Here is a 14,315-nt window from a genome sequence, read left to right as displayed (position 1 = left end):
AGCGACATCATGTGACCGATTATGTAAGTGCAAGGAAGATTCTGAGGTTCTTTTCGGTTTAGCCACTTTCTGGGTCACTCTAAATTCTGTTGTTTCGACTTTCGGATATTTTTCACGGATAATTTATAAATGCGGGTTTAGTTAATACACATGATAGTAACAAAACATCAACAATTTTATTACACTGTAGTTTAAAAATGTTTTCTGCTTAAAAGTAGAAATCTTTCAAATACGGTAGGTTAGAAGCTACACTTTATCATGGAAAATGATATACAGAATAATATACATCACCCCTGCCCTTATATAGCTTGCAATTCACACTGTTTCAGTAACTTTTAACCTTTACAAGCACTCCATCATAAGATTTTAGAGAAAGTTAGGAATTTTGTATTTAACAAAGGATAAGAAACTAAAATGTCTAATACCAAACAATATTTCATTTATATAAATTGTCTTACTCATAAATCTGATGAAAGTTAGAATTCATCATAAATATGGAGAGTGTTATTGTTTTTGGTTCCTTGATGCTTGAATGTAATAACTTTTCACATAACTGCTCTCATTTCCATAACATGCTAAAACAAATCTCAGGAATAGATTCTGGAAAGTTTTACTCTAGCAAAAGTAAAGCACTTTCATGTTAAATGTTTTATTGAAACCTCCAAATTTCATGCTATCCCAAAGTAACAATGGAGCACTAATATGAGAAAGATCTCTTAAAAGGTTTTGAAGCCTAATCTCATTGACTAAAGTCAAGAGAATGTGAACTTGATATCAACCTTTTGCTTTTTCTCTAAAACTTCCCCTATAGGTCATTTAGTAGTTAGGACATGCTTCTCTTCAGAAAATCAGAATAGTGACTGTGATGCAAGGGGGAATCAAAAGACCTTTAGTGAGTTTATTCATTAATTCAAAATCAGCTTTAAGAGAAAACAAAACACAGATAAGATCCTACAACTCATTGTGAACAACTACACATAGATTTTGTAAGTCTATTAATACTCAAGGTCAAAATCTTTAAACCAATAATTTGATGCAATTCATTGCTATTACATATAATAATAAAGGCAACTGAAATACGACACCTTTACAAAACTAGGAAAGAATAACCAAGAATGGCTCTACAAGTATAAGATAACTTAAATCAACTATAAAACGTTAAGTAATTAAAAATATATTTGAATTTTGATGCCATCAGGCTAATTATTTAAATTGTCTAATATTACCACCAAATTTCTTTCCTATTTTTCATTTTCAAAAGTAGTCAAGGTACCATACGAGCTAAGGAACTTTAATTTTAAAAAATAGGCTGGGTGCAGTGACTTACACCTGTAATCCCAGCACTTTGGGAGGCTGAGGCAGGCAGATCACCTGAGGTCAGGAGTTCAAGACCAGCCTGGCCAACATGGTGAAAACCCGTCTCTACTAAAAATACAAAAATTAGCCAGGAGTGGTGGTGCATGCCTGTAGTCCCAGCTACTCGGAAAGCTGAGGCAGGAGAATCACTTGAACATGGGAGGTGGAGATTGCAGTGAGCCGAGATCACACCACTGCACTCCAACCTGGGTGATAGACCAAGACTCTATCTCAAAAAGAAACAAATAATAATAGTGTATTATGTAGTTCTCACACACTCTTTGACCTAAACAATTTGTTAAGCCAATAGGAACATCTAAGTTCAGCTTAATACTTAAACAACCAAACTAGAAAATAAATTGAAATTATAATTTTATACCATAGAATGCAATCTTGGCATTAAGAATAAGTATAAAAGACACAACTTTTCAGAAATCAGTCCAAGTAATCTAAATTATCTAAAATGCAAATTTGTTATTTATGTGATATAAAATAATAATTTACAAAATTTTAACCTGCACTGAAAACGTTCCCAAGTCTTTAAAAGTTCTTGAGTTATTCCAAAAACTTTATCTGGAGATGGGTAATGTATTCCCTATCTAATATTCACATTTATTATATTTGTAAAGTTTCGTAAGTGGTATGATGGTTTAATCACTTTTGAGTCTGAAATATTTTATATTTTTATCTTGTTGCCTTCTCTTTAATACTTAAAGAATGTTTTTAGCCAATGAATACTAAGGTACAAAAGTTCTTGATCTAAAGTCTATGACTAGGCTTCAGCATAGACTCTTTGAATATTGTGCCAAATGGTATGTTATGCATCTATAAGGGGGGAAATAACTAGATATGATTCTCAAGAAAGTCTGTAATTCCACCACTCTACGTGTAGTAAGAATAACTAAATACGAAGAATGACTCAGAAGTAAATGATCTTTTTTCAGATCTTCAGATGGAGTGATACCACGTGGAAAGAAAATTTCAAAAACATTAGAGATAAGGCACTACAAGATAGAGCAGTTAAAATGTGAGATGAATGAAAAATTGTCAGTAGGTACTCACATTAATATATTTAATTTTTTCTCTGCTACATGAATCTGAAAAACCTATGGAAGAATGCCAGCTAGCATATATTGTAGATAATATAGCCCTATATGCAAGTCTTTATCATGTTTGGATAATTTGAATAATTTTATTTACCTAGTTTCCTTTGGAATCATAAATCATGCCATTTTGTTTCAGTATCCAAAAGTTGACAAATCTCTTGCCTTTGTATGGAACAAAATCAAGAACAGGCAAAAAAAAAAAAAATTTATTTTTTCAGATAGGGGTCTCACGATGATAGCTCACTGCAGCCTGCAGCCCTGAACCCCTGGGTTCAGGGGACCCTCTCATGTCAACCTCCCAAGAAACTGGGACTACAAGCATGCACCACCAGGTCTGGCTAATTTTTAAATTTTTTATAGAGGCAGGATCTCGCTATGCTGTCTAGGCAGGCCTCAAATTCTTGGGCTCAAGCAGTTCTCCTGCCTCAGCCTCCCAAATAGCTGGGATTACAGGCCTAAGCCACTTTGTCTGGCAAGAACATGTAGAATTTTAGTTATATTATTTCCATAAAGCAGCATATAAGAATGCAAGGTTTAACTTTTTTCTTCAAACAATATGACAACAAGTACTACCACAAGAATAAAGACAAAAGTAAAGATTGTTTCATATATAATGAATTTATGATGAATGTTTGACACTGTAAAAATAAAAAAAGTAAAGTAAATCATGTCATACTAATGGAGTATTCCAGTTTTGATACAAGCCTGAAGTTAGAAAAGCCAATGGACTAAGTGTAGTGGCACTGCATTCCCAGCTACTCTGGAGGCTGAAGTGGGAGAATCCTTTGAGCGGTCACCTGTGAATAGCCAGTGCAGTCCAACCTGGACATCATGGGAAGACCTCCTCCCTTTAGAAAAACAAAGCCAATTGATTTAACAATGTGGAAATATCAAGGCAAAAATCTACTAAAAGACAAAGAGGAGCAAATTTAAATAATCCTTAGTTATTATGGCCATAACTGAAGTTTAGAGATGAAGGAGCATGGGTACTTTAGTGAAAATAGTAATTATTTCTACTCAAGTGACTACAGAAGAATCATTCTTGCATCTCATTTCTTTTAATATTTGCTAACCAAATATTAAGAGAAATAGTACATTTATTGGTTAAAGAAGCCGAATTATTCATATGACTAAAAGACTGAAGATGTGTATCATTTGGCATTTCATGAACAGACGTTATTATCTAAAGCAATATTCAAAATACTGATCATAAAACTTTCCCTTAAAAAATCCGTGAAAAACACTGGATTTTAAATAATTTCACATACACTTTCTGATAGGTGGAATCTGTAGAAAACTCACCTGTCCGGGGTGATTTGACCCTGGTTCCTGTCTTTCCCCTTCCTCCTCTTTATTCAGACCTAGAGGAAGACTGGGGCTGAAGGCCATGAGGTCCGTCTTAGGTGGGCCCTCCCCAGAGCACACCCTCTGCTGCCTCTGCTGCGAGTGCGACCAGCTCCCCATCGCGCGGGAGCACACCAGAGTGGGCTTGCCCGGCCCGCACGTGCCCTCAGTGGGCGTCACCGAGCACCGCAGCGCAGTATACAGCAGCAGCGTGAGCACCAGCAGGCTGGACACCGCGCAAATGGCGATGATCAGGTACACGTTGACATCCAACAGCGCAGCCTCTGGGCTCGCGGCTGCCACCAAAGCCCGCGAAGAGACCTTTGGCGCCTGTCCGGTCTCCACCAACGACACCAGCACGGTGGCAGTGGCCGTCAGCGCCGGCTCACCGTGGTCCTTCACCAGCACCAGAAGTTGGTGGCGCGGTGAGTCCACCTCGTCCAGGGCACGCGTTGTGCTGATCTCGCCCGTGTACAGCCCCACGCGGAACGGGATGCGCGAGCCGACCGCCGCCGGCTGCAATTCATATGAAAGCCACGCATTGTAGCCTGAGTCCGCATCTACTGCGCGCACCTTCGTCACCATGTGGCCCGCACCCACCCACCGCGGTACTAGCTCGTTAACTGCGCCTCCCGCGCTGCCAGCCCGAGTCGCCAGCAGTGTCGGTGCGTTGTCGTTCTCATCCAGCACAAACACCTGCAGCGTCACGTTGCTGCCCAGAGACGGCACGCCAGCGTCACGCGCGCTCACCTGGAACTGCAGCAACTCCAGCTCCTCGTGGTCCAGCGGTTGCAGAGCGTACACTTTGCCGCTCTCCGCGTGCACCGACACGTAGCTCGACAGCGCGCGCTCGCCCACCCGCCGCTCCACCAGCGAGTAGAACACCAGCGCGTTCTCCTGCGCGTCCGCGTCCCGCGCAGACACCGTGAAGATGTGGCAGCCCGGCGGGTTGTTCTCCTTCACGAACACTGTATACTCGGGCTGTGCGAACGCAGGTGCGTTGTCGTTCACGTCGGCCACCTCCACGGATACCCTGGCCGTGGCCCACAGCGAAGGCGAGCCCCCATCCCGCGCAGTCACCACCAGGTCATAGGCCGACACACTCTCACGGTCCAGGGCGCTGTCCAGTACCAACGAGTAGTAATTCTTGAAGGTGGACACCAGCTTGAAGGGAACGTGGAGAGTCAGAGAGCAGGTCACCTGCCCGTTGACACCTGAGTCACGGTCAGACACGCTGATCAGGGCAATGACCGTGCTGGGATGAGTGTCCTCTCGTATTGCGAGGGACGCAGAAGTCACGGTGACTTCAGGAGAGTTATCGTTGGTGTCCAAGATTTCCACCCAGACTGTACAGTGACCTGCCATTGGGGGAGTCCCCTTATCTGTAGCCTGTACTTCAATGTTATAAAACTTGTTTTCTTCATAATCTAAAATTCCATTGACCCTCACTTCTCCATTATTTTGATCTAGTGTAAATAAGGGTCTTCCATTGGGCTTAACTGACATTAAGGAGTATGTTAACTCTCCGTTGACTCCCTCATCTCGGTCTGTGGCGTTTAGTTTTATCACAAGAGTTTCTTTAGCAGCGTTTTCCATAAGGCTCACCTTGTATTCTGATTTATCAAACTCTGGATCATTGTCGTTGACATCCAAGACTTGGACTAACAGCTGAACAGTGCCAGTAAGCTCCGGTTTTCCCCCGTCTGTAGCCGTTAGTAGCAAATTAAGTTCCGGAGTTTTCTCTCTATCCAGAGACTTCTTTAAAATAAGTGACAGTCTTTTAATCTGCTTACTATTCGTTGGTGAATCTAAAGAAAAATACTCATTTTGACTTAGCCTGTAGGTCAATAGAGCATTCTCTTCAATATCAGCATCAGAAGCTCCCTCTAGTGGAAAACGCGAGTCCGATTGCTTAGATTCCGCAATCAGCAGCTTTTGTTCTCTGAGCGAGAACACCGGCGGGTTATCGTTAATGTCCTTCACCTCCACGTTCACATGGAAAACCTGCAGCGGCCTGTCCACTATCACTTCCAGGTGGATGCTGCACTCCGCGCTTTGCCCGCACAACTCCTCGCGGTCGATCCGAGAATTCACAAACAAAATGCCATTCTGCAGATTTACCTCCAGAAGGTCCCCATGTGTTTTGGACGCCACCCGGAACAGGCGCGGCACCAGCTCCGCCGGCTCCAGCCCCAGGTCCTGTGCGATGCGGCCCACGAAAGTGCCGTGTTTGGACTCCTCGTAGACGGAGTAGTGGAGCTGGCCGCTTCCCATCTCCCAGAATTCGAGGAAGAGAAGCCAGAGCAGTAGTCGTGGGGGGCCCAGTCCCCTTCTCTGAAAACCAAACATCGCATACGAAATTGGATTCCAAAATAAGCTTCTTTAGACTTACAGTACCAGATTCTTCAGTTTCAGGTTAAAAATCTCGCTGAATTCTTGAGAAGTTTCAAAGGCTCCTTAAACGGTGGCATCCGGTATGATGGAGTCCCTTTGTATGCGAGTTCCTGACTATTCACATCAACCTTTGAAAGAACTTTCCACCAAGTAAAGAGCGACACCTTGCGCCTAAAACTGTGAGTACTGTGCACTACATTTACCACCGTAGAATTTCACGTGTTTTGGGTTTCTTCCCCTAAATATTTCCAACGTGCTTATTTATGGAATATTCAGATTATAAGTCATAATGAAACTAAATATATATGGAAATAGCATTTTATTTCTTGATTAACGTCAAATTTAATTATTGTGTCTATGTTTGACAGCATTATAAAATTGTTCTTTTACTTATCTAAAATACATATACACTGAGAGAGTGAGAGAGAACGAGAATTCAGTTGTTAACGTGGCCTCATGAAAAACTAGGGCTAAACATTTCCTGAAAGTGTTGTTCCTCATATAAAAATATTATCAAATTTGAATTGTTTTACTTTCAGTCTCCCATGTTACTTTGGCTGCTACGGAACTCAAAGAAAAAAATTGAAGTTTTATAAAAGCAGCTCTTTAGTCTTTATGTTTCACATGACCTATTCTCATCTCTGTGGGCTTGCCTTTTCATACCTGTTTTCTATAGTTCTGATTCTTTACTGTTATTTACATTTAATTGCTTTCTGATTATAAGTGACTTTATATCCATTGCAGAACAATATGAAAAACAAGTATATTCATATTCTCAAACTTCGTAGTTTTAAAAAAGGATTCACAAAGGAAAAATCTATTGATCTAGATGAATTTTTATTTGACATTTATTATTTCTAACGTAAGCCATAGTAGCATAATACGAGATATCAAAATTGATCACTTTATGTAATAGAGTCAATGATATGACAGAAATTGGCTTTTCAACTATAAAATAAATTTTAGTATCATTCGATAAAATAAATAAAATCACCCTAAAAATCTTTGTGCATTGGTATTTCCAAGTCACCAACTTTGGTTTCCTTAACCTAATTCAGTTATATTCATGAAAATAGTTTGTTTCTTGTTTAAAGAATTTTGGGTTTGAGAGCATAAGTTCATGGAAAACAAGAGATGTGATTTTTAATTATATCTTCTCTAAGTACCTGATATTGTGCTTAAAACATAGAAAATTAATCAAACAATTCAACTAAATGGTAAATTACCTTAGTGTTTGTGGAAATGGAATTTCATAGAAAATACTGAGTAAAATACAGGAATTGCTTATGAGAGTTTTCATTGCCTGAAGTTGTAATTTGTTTGAATTTTCTTTGTCTTTTCATATACTCTTAGGATTTAGGAGGAAAAAAAGAAGATGCAACAAAATTTTAGAGTAGAAAGTGATTTCGAATAAATACCAGTCTAGCTTAAATATTTTGTTGTATAGTTTTGATGGTTTATCTCCAATCTAAAAATACTGCAATGACATATGAAAAAGTTATCATAGGTGTATGCTAATATTTTATATATATTCAACTATTAATTTGAGATTTTGTTCTACTTTTTTCATATTTACTATTTTCCCAATGTTGTCATAACACTAGAACTCTAATTAAGATGAATGTAAAATTCTGTATTAAAAAATTAAAGGAGACATATCAACTTTTATGACAGTTAGTTCCATCATGCATCTGTAAAATAATCAATCATAGTAGCTTCTAATCAAAATAGAACATTAGACCAGATGACAGTATATTCAACATGATATTTGAAGCACATCAGGTTTATTTTGAACAAAAGGAAACAACAGATCCTCAATCACCTTATTATGGGAATTGGGGATGAAGATGTTACATGGAATGTAGAGTCTTCCAAGGTAGGAAAATGAACCTGAGAAGGTTTACCCTGGAAAGATGATAATATCACATATTTGAATTAAAACAAGATGTTAATTTAGGTATTAATTTCCAATGATATAGCATTTTGTGAATATATAAAGTAGTACTGAACAAACGCCAAGTCATAATAGAGTTTGATAGAGTTTATGAATCAATGACCCATCTTTTGCATTCTGGCTGTGATATTATTTCAGGTGTCACCAACTCAACCAGCCCCTAGTGAAGAGATTATGCTCCCTTTGAACTCATCTTTGAGGATCAGCCTAATATCAGGGTATAGGCTAATGCCAAGAAGTCATTTCAATACAGTTATTGTTAACTGATTTTGTAAAATCAATTGAAGATTAAGGAACTATGTGCCTGACTTTTACTATATCAATCAGGACGTACAATCTGCCTGTATGTCCTGTTAGTCATATATGTATTACAGTACGTATTTTAATGTCTTACTAGTGCACATCATCCACTGATATTCTATAACAGACCTGGCGCTATTATTTCTTGAAAACACCTAAATAAATTTTGACACGGTTGTCAGAACCCCAGGAGGTTCTCCAAAATCAACACATTAGAATTACATTATCCAACCACTGTATTAACAAAATTATAGGATTTACTCAGTAATGCTAATTCTGCTCTATCATGGCTTATTCAAGTGAAAACAGTTATTTGGTCACAAATTGTTTGTCAGTGGTACAAGCTTCCTAGACAATAGTAAGACTGAAGAAGATTGAAAGACCTACACACATTTGAAGATTTTGATGGGAATCTATGTCTCTAAAATTTTTATTAAGTATGCAATATTGTAAACGTTTCTTGAATCCTTTGGCCATGTTCAGGGTCCCTGAAATAATAATATCAACACCTATGCTTGTCCCAAACACTGTCTTTATTCACAGTAACGAAAGAAGGGTGTCATTTTTGGTATAAGTGTTTAGTTTGGGTGTTCCACAAGGATATTGGAAACCACAGTTTTCTGACTTTTCTTGCATGTTAAATGATTCTTACTTATATCACTTCCAAACAACAGAAACGTAGTTCTTATAGAGCAACTCTTAATTACTTAACAATTACATAACCAAAATACCTATCTCAATGTGGCATTGATTAAAACAAATGATAATGATGATCATGAACTCTTATAAGAAAAAAATCACTTAACATAAAAAAACTTAGTGCCATCTCAATCACGCATTGTACAAAATTAATGATGAAGACAATTGTGAAGTTTCTTCTAAGCACAACAGAAAGAAAGATTTGCCTGTACACAGCTTGTGCTTGATTTTCCTAGCCAAGACTGGGTTTGAGTAGAGAAAAGACTTACTGAAGAAAGCTCTACATTATAGTGAACAAAGAATGAATCTGAAGTCTGAAAGATATGCATTTGAATAATATCTCCACCATGTACTGGCACTGGATAAAATAGATAAACATCTCAGCTTCTCTTATTTTATCTTTCAGATTGGAGTGGTCATATGTACTTTAGAAATTGTTATAAGGATTAAATGAAATAATGTATTTAAGCCCCTTACTTGATGTCTAACAAATATATTAATAAACTGCTCAAACAGTGGTGATTTATTATCACGAAGTTACTGATCAGTGTTGGCTCTTGTTCTATAGTTATGGATGAAGAGAAATCCAGCACCATAAAGTAGGACAGGGTTTTCCCTTTTCTGAAATTTCCTTAATGTTTATCTTCATAGAAATCATCCTCTCAGAAGTTATTTTTCTAGGTAGACACCACTAACTCCTTTTCAGCATTTATATTAACTTTACCCTATCTATAACATGATTATCCTCCCATATGTAAATATACTATTTCTTTACACAGAATTAAAGGCCATCTCATTTGTAATTAGAGCCAAAAAGAGCAAAGTAATTTTACATATAATTTGATACACATCCTTACAGCTATAAATACATGTTCTCTGGGATCCCTTTAAAGAAAGCAATTCACACGAATATGGTGTGAAGGCAAAAAATATTTTGCATCAAATATATCAAGAGTATACAATGTTAAATTCTAAGGTATAATTAACACCACAATTGTCAAGTGAAAGTGCCTTTATTAATATCCCATGATTCTTATACTTAAGTTATTAAAAGCAATGACATTTTTTGGTAGAGATGGGGGTCTCACTATGTTGCCCAGGCTGGTCTCAAACTTCTGGCCTCAAGCAATCCTCCTGCCTCGGCTTCCCAAAATGCTGGGATTACAGGCCTGAGACACCGTGCCAAGCTCAGCAATGCCATTCTGAAAACCATGCAGTTTAATGAACACAGACAATGGTATCACTCTTCATCATTTATGGGAAGACTCTCTTATACTTAAAACCCAAATAAGTGTGAATTTTCCTACCCTAAAATATTTTCATGCAGCCAGGTACCAAAAATGAAAGAAAAATGAGTATAATCAGTGCTCAAAGAAATCTTTCCAAAATAGTAGAAGAGCTCAACAACTTAAACTGGAGGACAGCAGCAATTAGTTCAACAGGTTATTAAGCAGAGCTGACTTAAAAAAAAAAAAAAGAACAAAATTATTGGCTATCTGAAGCAGCTGAAGATTGTGAAGACAATGACCTAAAATGAAATTATAAGAAGATTGAAGACAAAAATTAAGAAGTAAAATCACCTTTAAAGGCAAAGCTAAAACTCCACCCACTGCAATCACCATCTCAAAAAAGATTGCTATTGATCGTGAAGAAACAAAATTGTTTGTGAACAAAGCTGCCTCAACCCTGCTGCACCGTTTGTGAAAGATAAATTTACAGATTATAGAAAGATAAAAATTTAAACATATTTTAAACTCAAATAATTATGATATTAAATATTGTCATGGTATTTTTGAATACATAAAAATAATAAGGAATGGAGGACACAAATCAGAATAAGAAAATGAATAGGAATAAAGAACTTGCTTCAAAATTGAGAAGATTTGACCTTCTCATAAGGATCATTATTCATCATTATCCTTCTTGTAAGATTTAACTTTCTCATTTACAGGAAACAGCCAGTCTAATTCATTAGTAGTATTATCGTTATACTTACCGACTGAAGAATATTCCTAAAGAATATTCATGGCGACTGTAGTAAAATGTGATGAAGATGGCTAGACTTCCCATGTACTTTTTTTTTTTGAGACACAGTTTCACCCTGTCTCCCAGGATGTAGTGCAGTGGCCTCATCTTGGCTCACTGCAACCTCCACCTTCTGGGTTCAAGCAATTCCCGTGCCTCAGCCTCCTGAGTAGCTGGGATTACAGGTGCGCACCACCACACCCAGCTAATTTTTTTGTATCTTTAGTAGAGATAGGGTTTCACCATTTTGGCCAGGCTGGTCTCAAACTCCTGACCTCGAGTGATCCTCCTGCCTTGGCCTCCCAAAGTGCCGGGATTACAAATAGGCATGAGCCACTGCGCCCGGCCCCAATGTACTTTAAATAAACCATCTCAAAAGAAAAACAAAAGCAAAATAAATAAAGCAATAGAATTAAACAATAACTTGGTAAACATTATCAATGTAACCATGAGGGATATTAATAGGAATGAAATACTTTCCAGGATTACAGTACTTACATTCTCAAAATTTTTCTATTGAAGTCTGTCTCCAAAACCTGAACCACGGGGAACAGTAGGACTGAAAACCATAAGGTTGACCTTGGGCGGCCACTCTTCGAAGTAAGATCTCCTTTGCTGCAAGTAAGACCAGATCCCACTACGCTGAGGCACACCAGCCTGGGCTTGCCTGGCGTGCATGAGCCCTCGGTGAGCGGCACCAAGCACCGCAGCGTCGTGTACAGCAGCAACGTTAGCACCAACAGGCTGGACACCACTCCGATGGCAATGATCAGGTACACGTTGACATCCACCAGCGCTGCCTCCTGGGCCTCGACGCCCGCCAACGCATGCGATGAGACTTTCCTCGCCCGTCTGCTCTCCGCCAGCGACACAACCACGGTGACTGTGGTAGTCAGCGCCAGCTCGCGGTGGTCCTTCATCAGCACCAGCAGGCGGTGGCGCGTAACTTTCACTTCGTTCAGGGTACTCGTGCTGATCTCGCCCAAGCACAGCCCCACGTGGAACGGGTGCTGCCAGTTGACAGATGCAGCTCTTGTGACAACCAGACGTCTGTAGCTGGAGTCCACCCCGCGCACCTTCGCCACCACGTGGCCTGCACCCACTGAATGAGGGACCAGCTCACTCACAGCGCCGCCAGCCCACCCAAGGCGCCAGCAGCGCCGACAAAGTTGTCGTTCCAGCACTAATACCTGCAGCGTCACGCTGCTGCCCAGAGGCGGCATGCCAGCTTCGCGCGCTCTCACCTGGAACTGCAGCAGCTCCAGCTCCTCGTGGTCCAGTCGCTGGAGCGCGTACAACTTGCCGCTCTCCGCGTGCATCGACACATGGCTAGACAGCGCGCGCTCACTCACCCGCTGTTCCATCAACAGCACATTCTCCTGAGCGTACCGGTCCCGCGTGGACACTATGAAGCCGTGGCAGCCCCGCGGGTTGTTATCTTTTACGAACACCATGTACTCGGGCTGCCCGAACGCCGGTGCGTTGTGGTTCACTGTTCGGTCACTTCCACGGACCTGATAGCTGTGGCTCACAATGAAAGCGAGTCCCCATTCCGCACGATTACCACCAATTGATAGATTTGCTCTCTTCGTCCAGGGCGCTGTGGAGCACCAACGAATAGGTTCTCGGCAGGGCCTATTGAAGGTGGACACCAGCTTGAAGAGACGTGAGGCATCAGGGTGCGGGTCACCTGTCCCTTGGCACTGAAGTTGGGGTCAGTTACACTGATTAGGGCTATGACGGTACCCAGCGGAGCGTCCTCCTGTACAGGGAATGATAGCGACTTACTGCTAACTCTGGAACACTATCATTGATGTCCAAGACTTCTATCAAGTCTGTGCAGTGACCAAACAATGGGGAATTACCTTTGTCAACTGCCTGTATTTGAATCTTTCATTATTTAGTTTCCTCAAAACCTATCTTTACATTTACTTTTATTTCTTCACTGTCTGAATCTATGCGAAAAAGGGCTTCTATGTTAGGGAAGACATCAGTTGCAAAGAAACAACGTGGCTGTTTGAACCCTCGTTCAAATCCAAGGGGTTAAGTCTAATAACCAGTGTACTTTCTCCTGCATTTTCCAGTAATTTCATATGATAGACTGCTTTGTCAAACACTGGGCATCATCATTTACATCCAGCGCTGTGATATGTAATGCTTTGGTGCCTGTCAGCTCAGCTTTGCCCCCATCAGTTGCTTTGAGCACCAAGAGTAGCTCTGAAGTAACTTATCTATCTGAAAGAATTTTTAAAATACACCTTCGAGTGGTTTTACCTGCTCTTGGTTGGTATTTCCAGGGAAAAATAATCATTGGGGTACAGTATGTAAGTCATCAGAGCATTGGCCTCGATGTCGGCATCCCAGACATCCTCTAGTGAAACACGAGAATCAAGAGTCCTAGTTTCAGAAACAGATTCTTTTGTGTTGCTGAGAACACTGGCAGGTTGTCTTCAATGTTCTTCACTTTCACCTCCACATGGAAAACCTGTAGCAACTTGTCCACGATCACCTCCAGATGGATGCTGCACTCCGAGATCCTCCCACACAGCTCCTCGAGGTTGATCAGAGAACTCACAAAGATACCATTCTGCAGATTTACCTCCAGAAGGTCCCTGCAGCCTTTGGAATCCAACTGAAACAGGTGAAGTATCAGCTCCACCAGCTCCAGACCCAGGTCCGGCGCGATACGGCCCACGAAGATGCCATGTGCCGTCCTTGGCCTCTTCCAGGATGGTATAGTGGAGTTGGTCCTTCCCTGCTTCACAAAATTCAGGGAGCAGAAGCCAATGCTGTAGGCTCCGGGATTCCTGGCCACTTAGTCTGGCAGCTGTTATCATGCCTCTCTTTTGGTTAGTAAAACAATATTTCATGACTAGAAAGACTTAGTTCCTCTGAGACCTTTTGATTCCTTGTTCCTGAGGTTCCACATGATCTTAATGGGTGTTTGTAGTTTTTAAAGCACGGGAACAATGGAGCTTCTTTCTGATCTAAGAATAATCTGATTTTCTTCTGTTAAAAAATACTTTTCTTGGAGAACAACAATATCCTGTGGCTCAAAACATAAGTGCATTTGGTTTCATATTATTTCACTTACCTTCTTTCTTCCTGATTCCTGCATATGTTTATGTTTACGATTT

The 14,315-nt window shown here is 40.2% G+C and overlaps 2 protein-coding genes across 2 annotated transcripts in view; both read right to left on the bottom strand.

Annotated features, from left to right (window-relative positions):
* Window positions 1-3,675: 3,675 nt before the first annotated feature.
* PCDHA11 (protocadherin alpha 11) lies at window positions 3,676-7,737 on the bottom strand. Its single transcript, XM_011965092.1, has one exon. The coding sequence runs from the start codon at window positions 6,153-6,155 to the stop codon at window positions 3,723-3,725; it is 2,433 nt and encodes an 810-aa protein (XP_011820482.1). The 5' UTR covers window positions 6,156-7,737; the 3' UTR covers window positions 3,676-3,722.
* Window positions 7,738-11,401: 3,664 nt separating this feature from the next.
* Window positions 11,402-14,315, bottom strand: part of LOC105528393 (protocadherin alpha-10-like) — a gene marked incomplete at its 5' end in the record, with an annotated part of 6,443 nt that continues 3,529 nt past the window's right edge. Inside the window, 2 exon segments of the mRNA XM_011965123.1 lie at window positions 11,402-11,810; window positions 11,813-12,664. Of these exon segments, the coding sequence (XP_011820513.1) occupies window positions 11,692-11,810; window positions 11,813-12,664 (971 nt within the window).

The sequence above is a fragment of the Mandrillus leucophaeus genome, unplaced genomic scaffold (assembly GCF_000951045.1).
Source record: "Mandrillus leucophaeus isolate KB7577 unplaced genomic scaffold, Mleu.le_1.0 Scaffold714, whole genome shotgun sequence".
NCBI classification, from domain to species: Eukaryota; Metazoa; Chordata; class Mammalia; order Primates; family Cercopithecidae; genus Mandrillus; species Mandrillus leucophaeus.
This window is presented reverse-complemented; position numbering and strand designations above follow the sequence as displayed.

Coding starts and splice junctions, on each gene's coding strand:
- PCDHA11 (XM_011965092.1), bottom strand. CDS start 6,155: ATGTTTGGTTTTCAGAGAAGGGGACTGGGCCCCCCACGACTACTGCTC.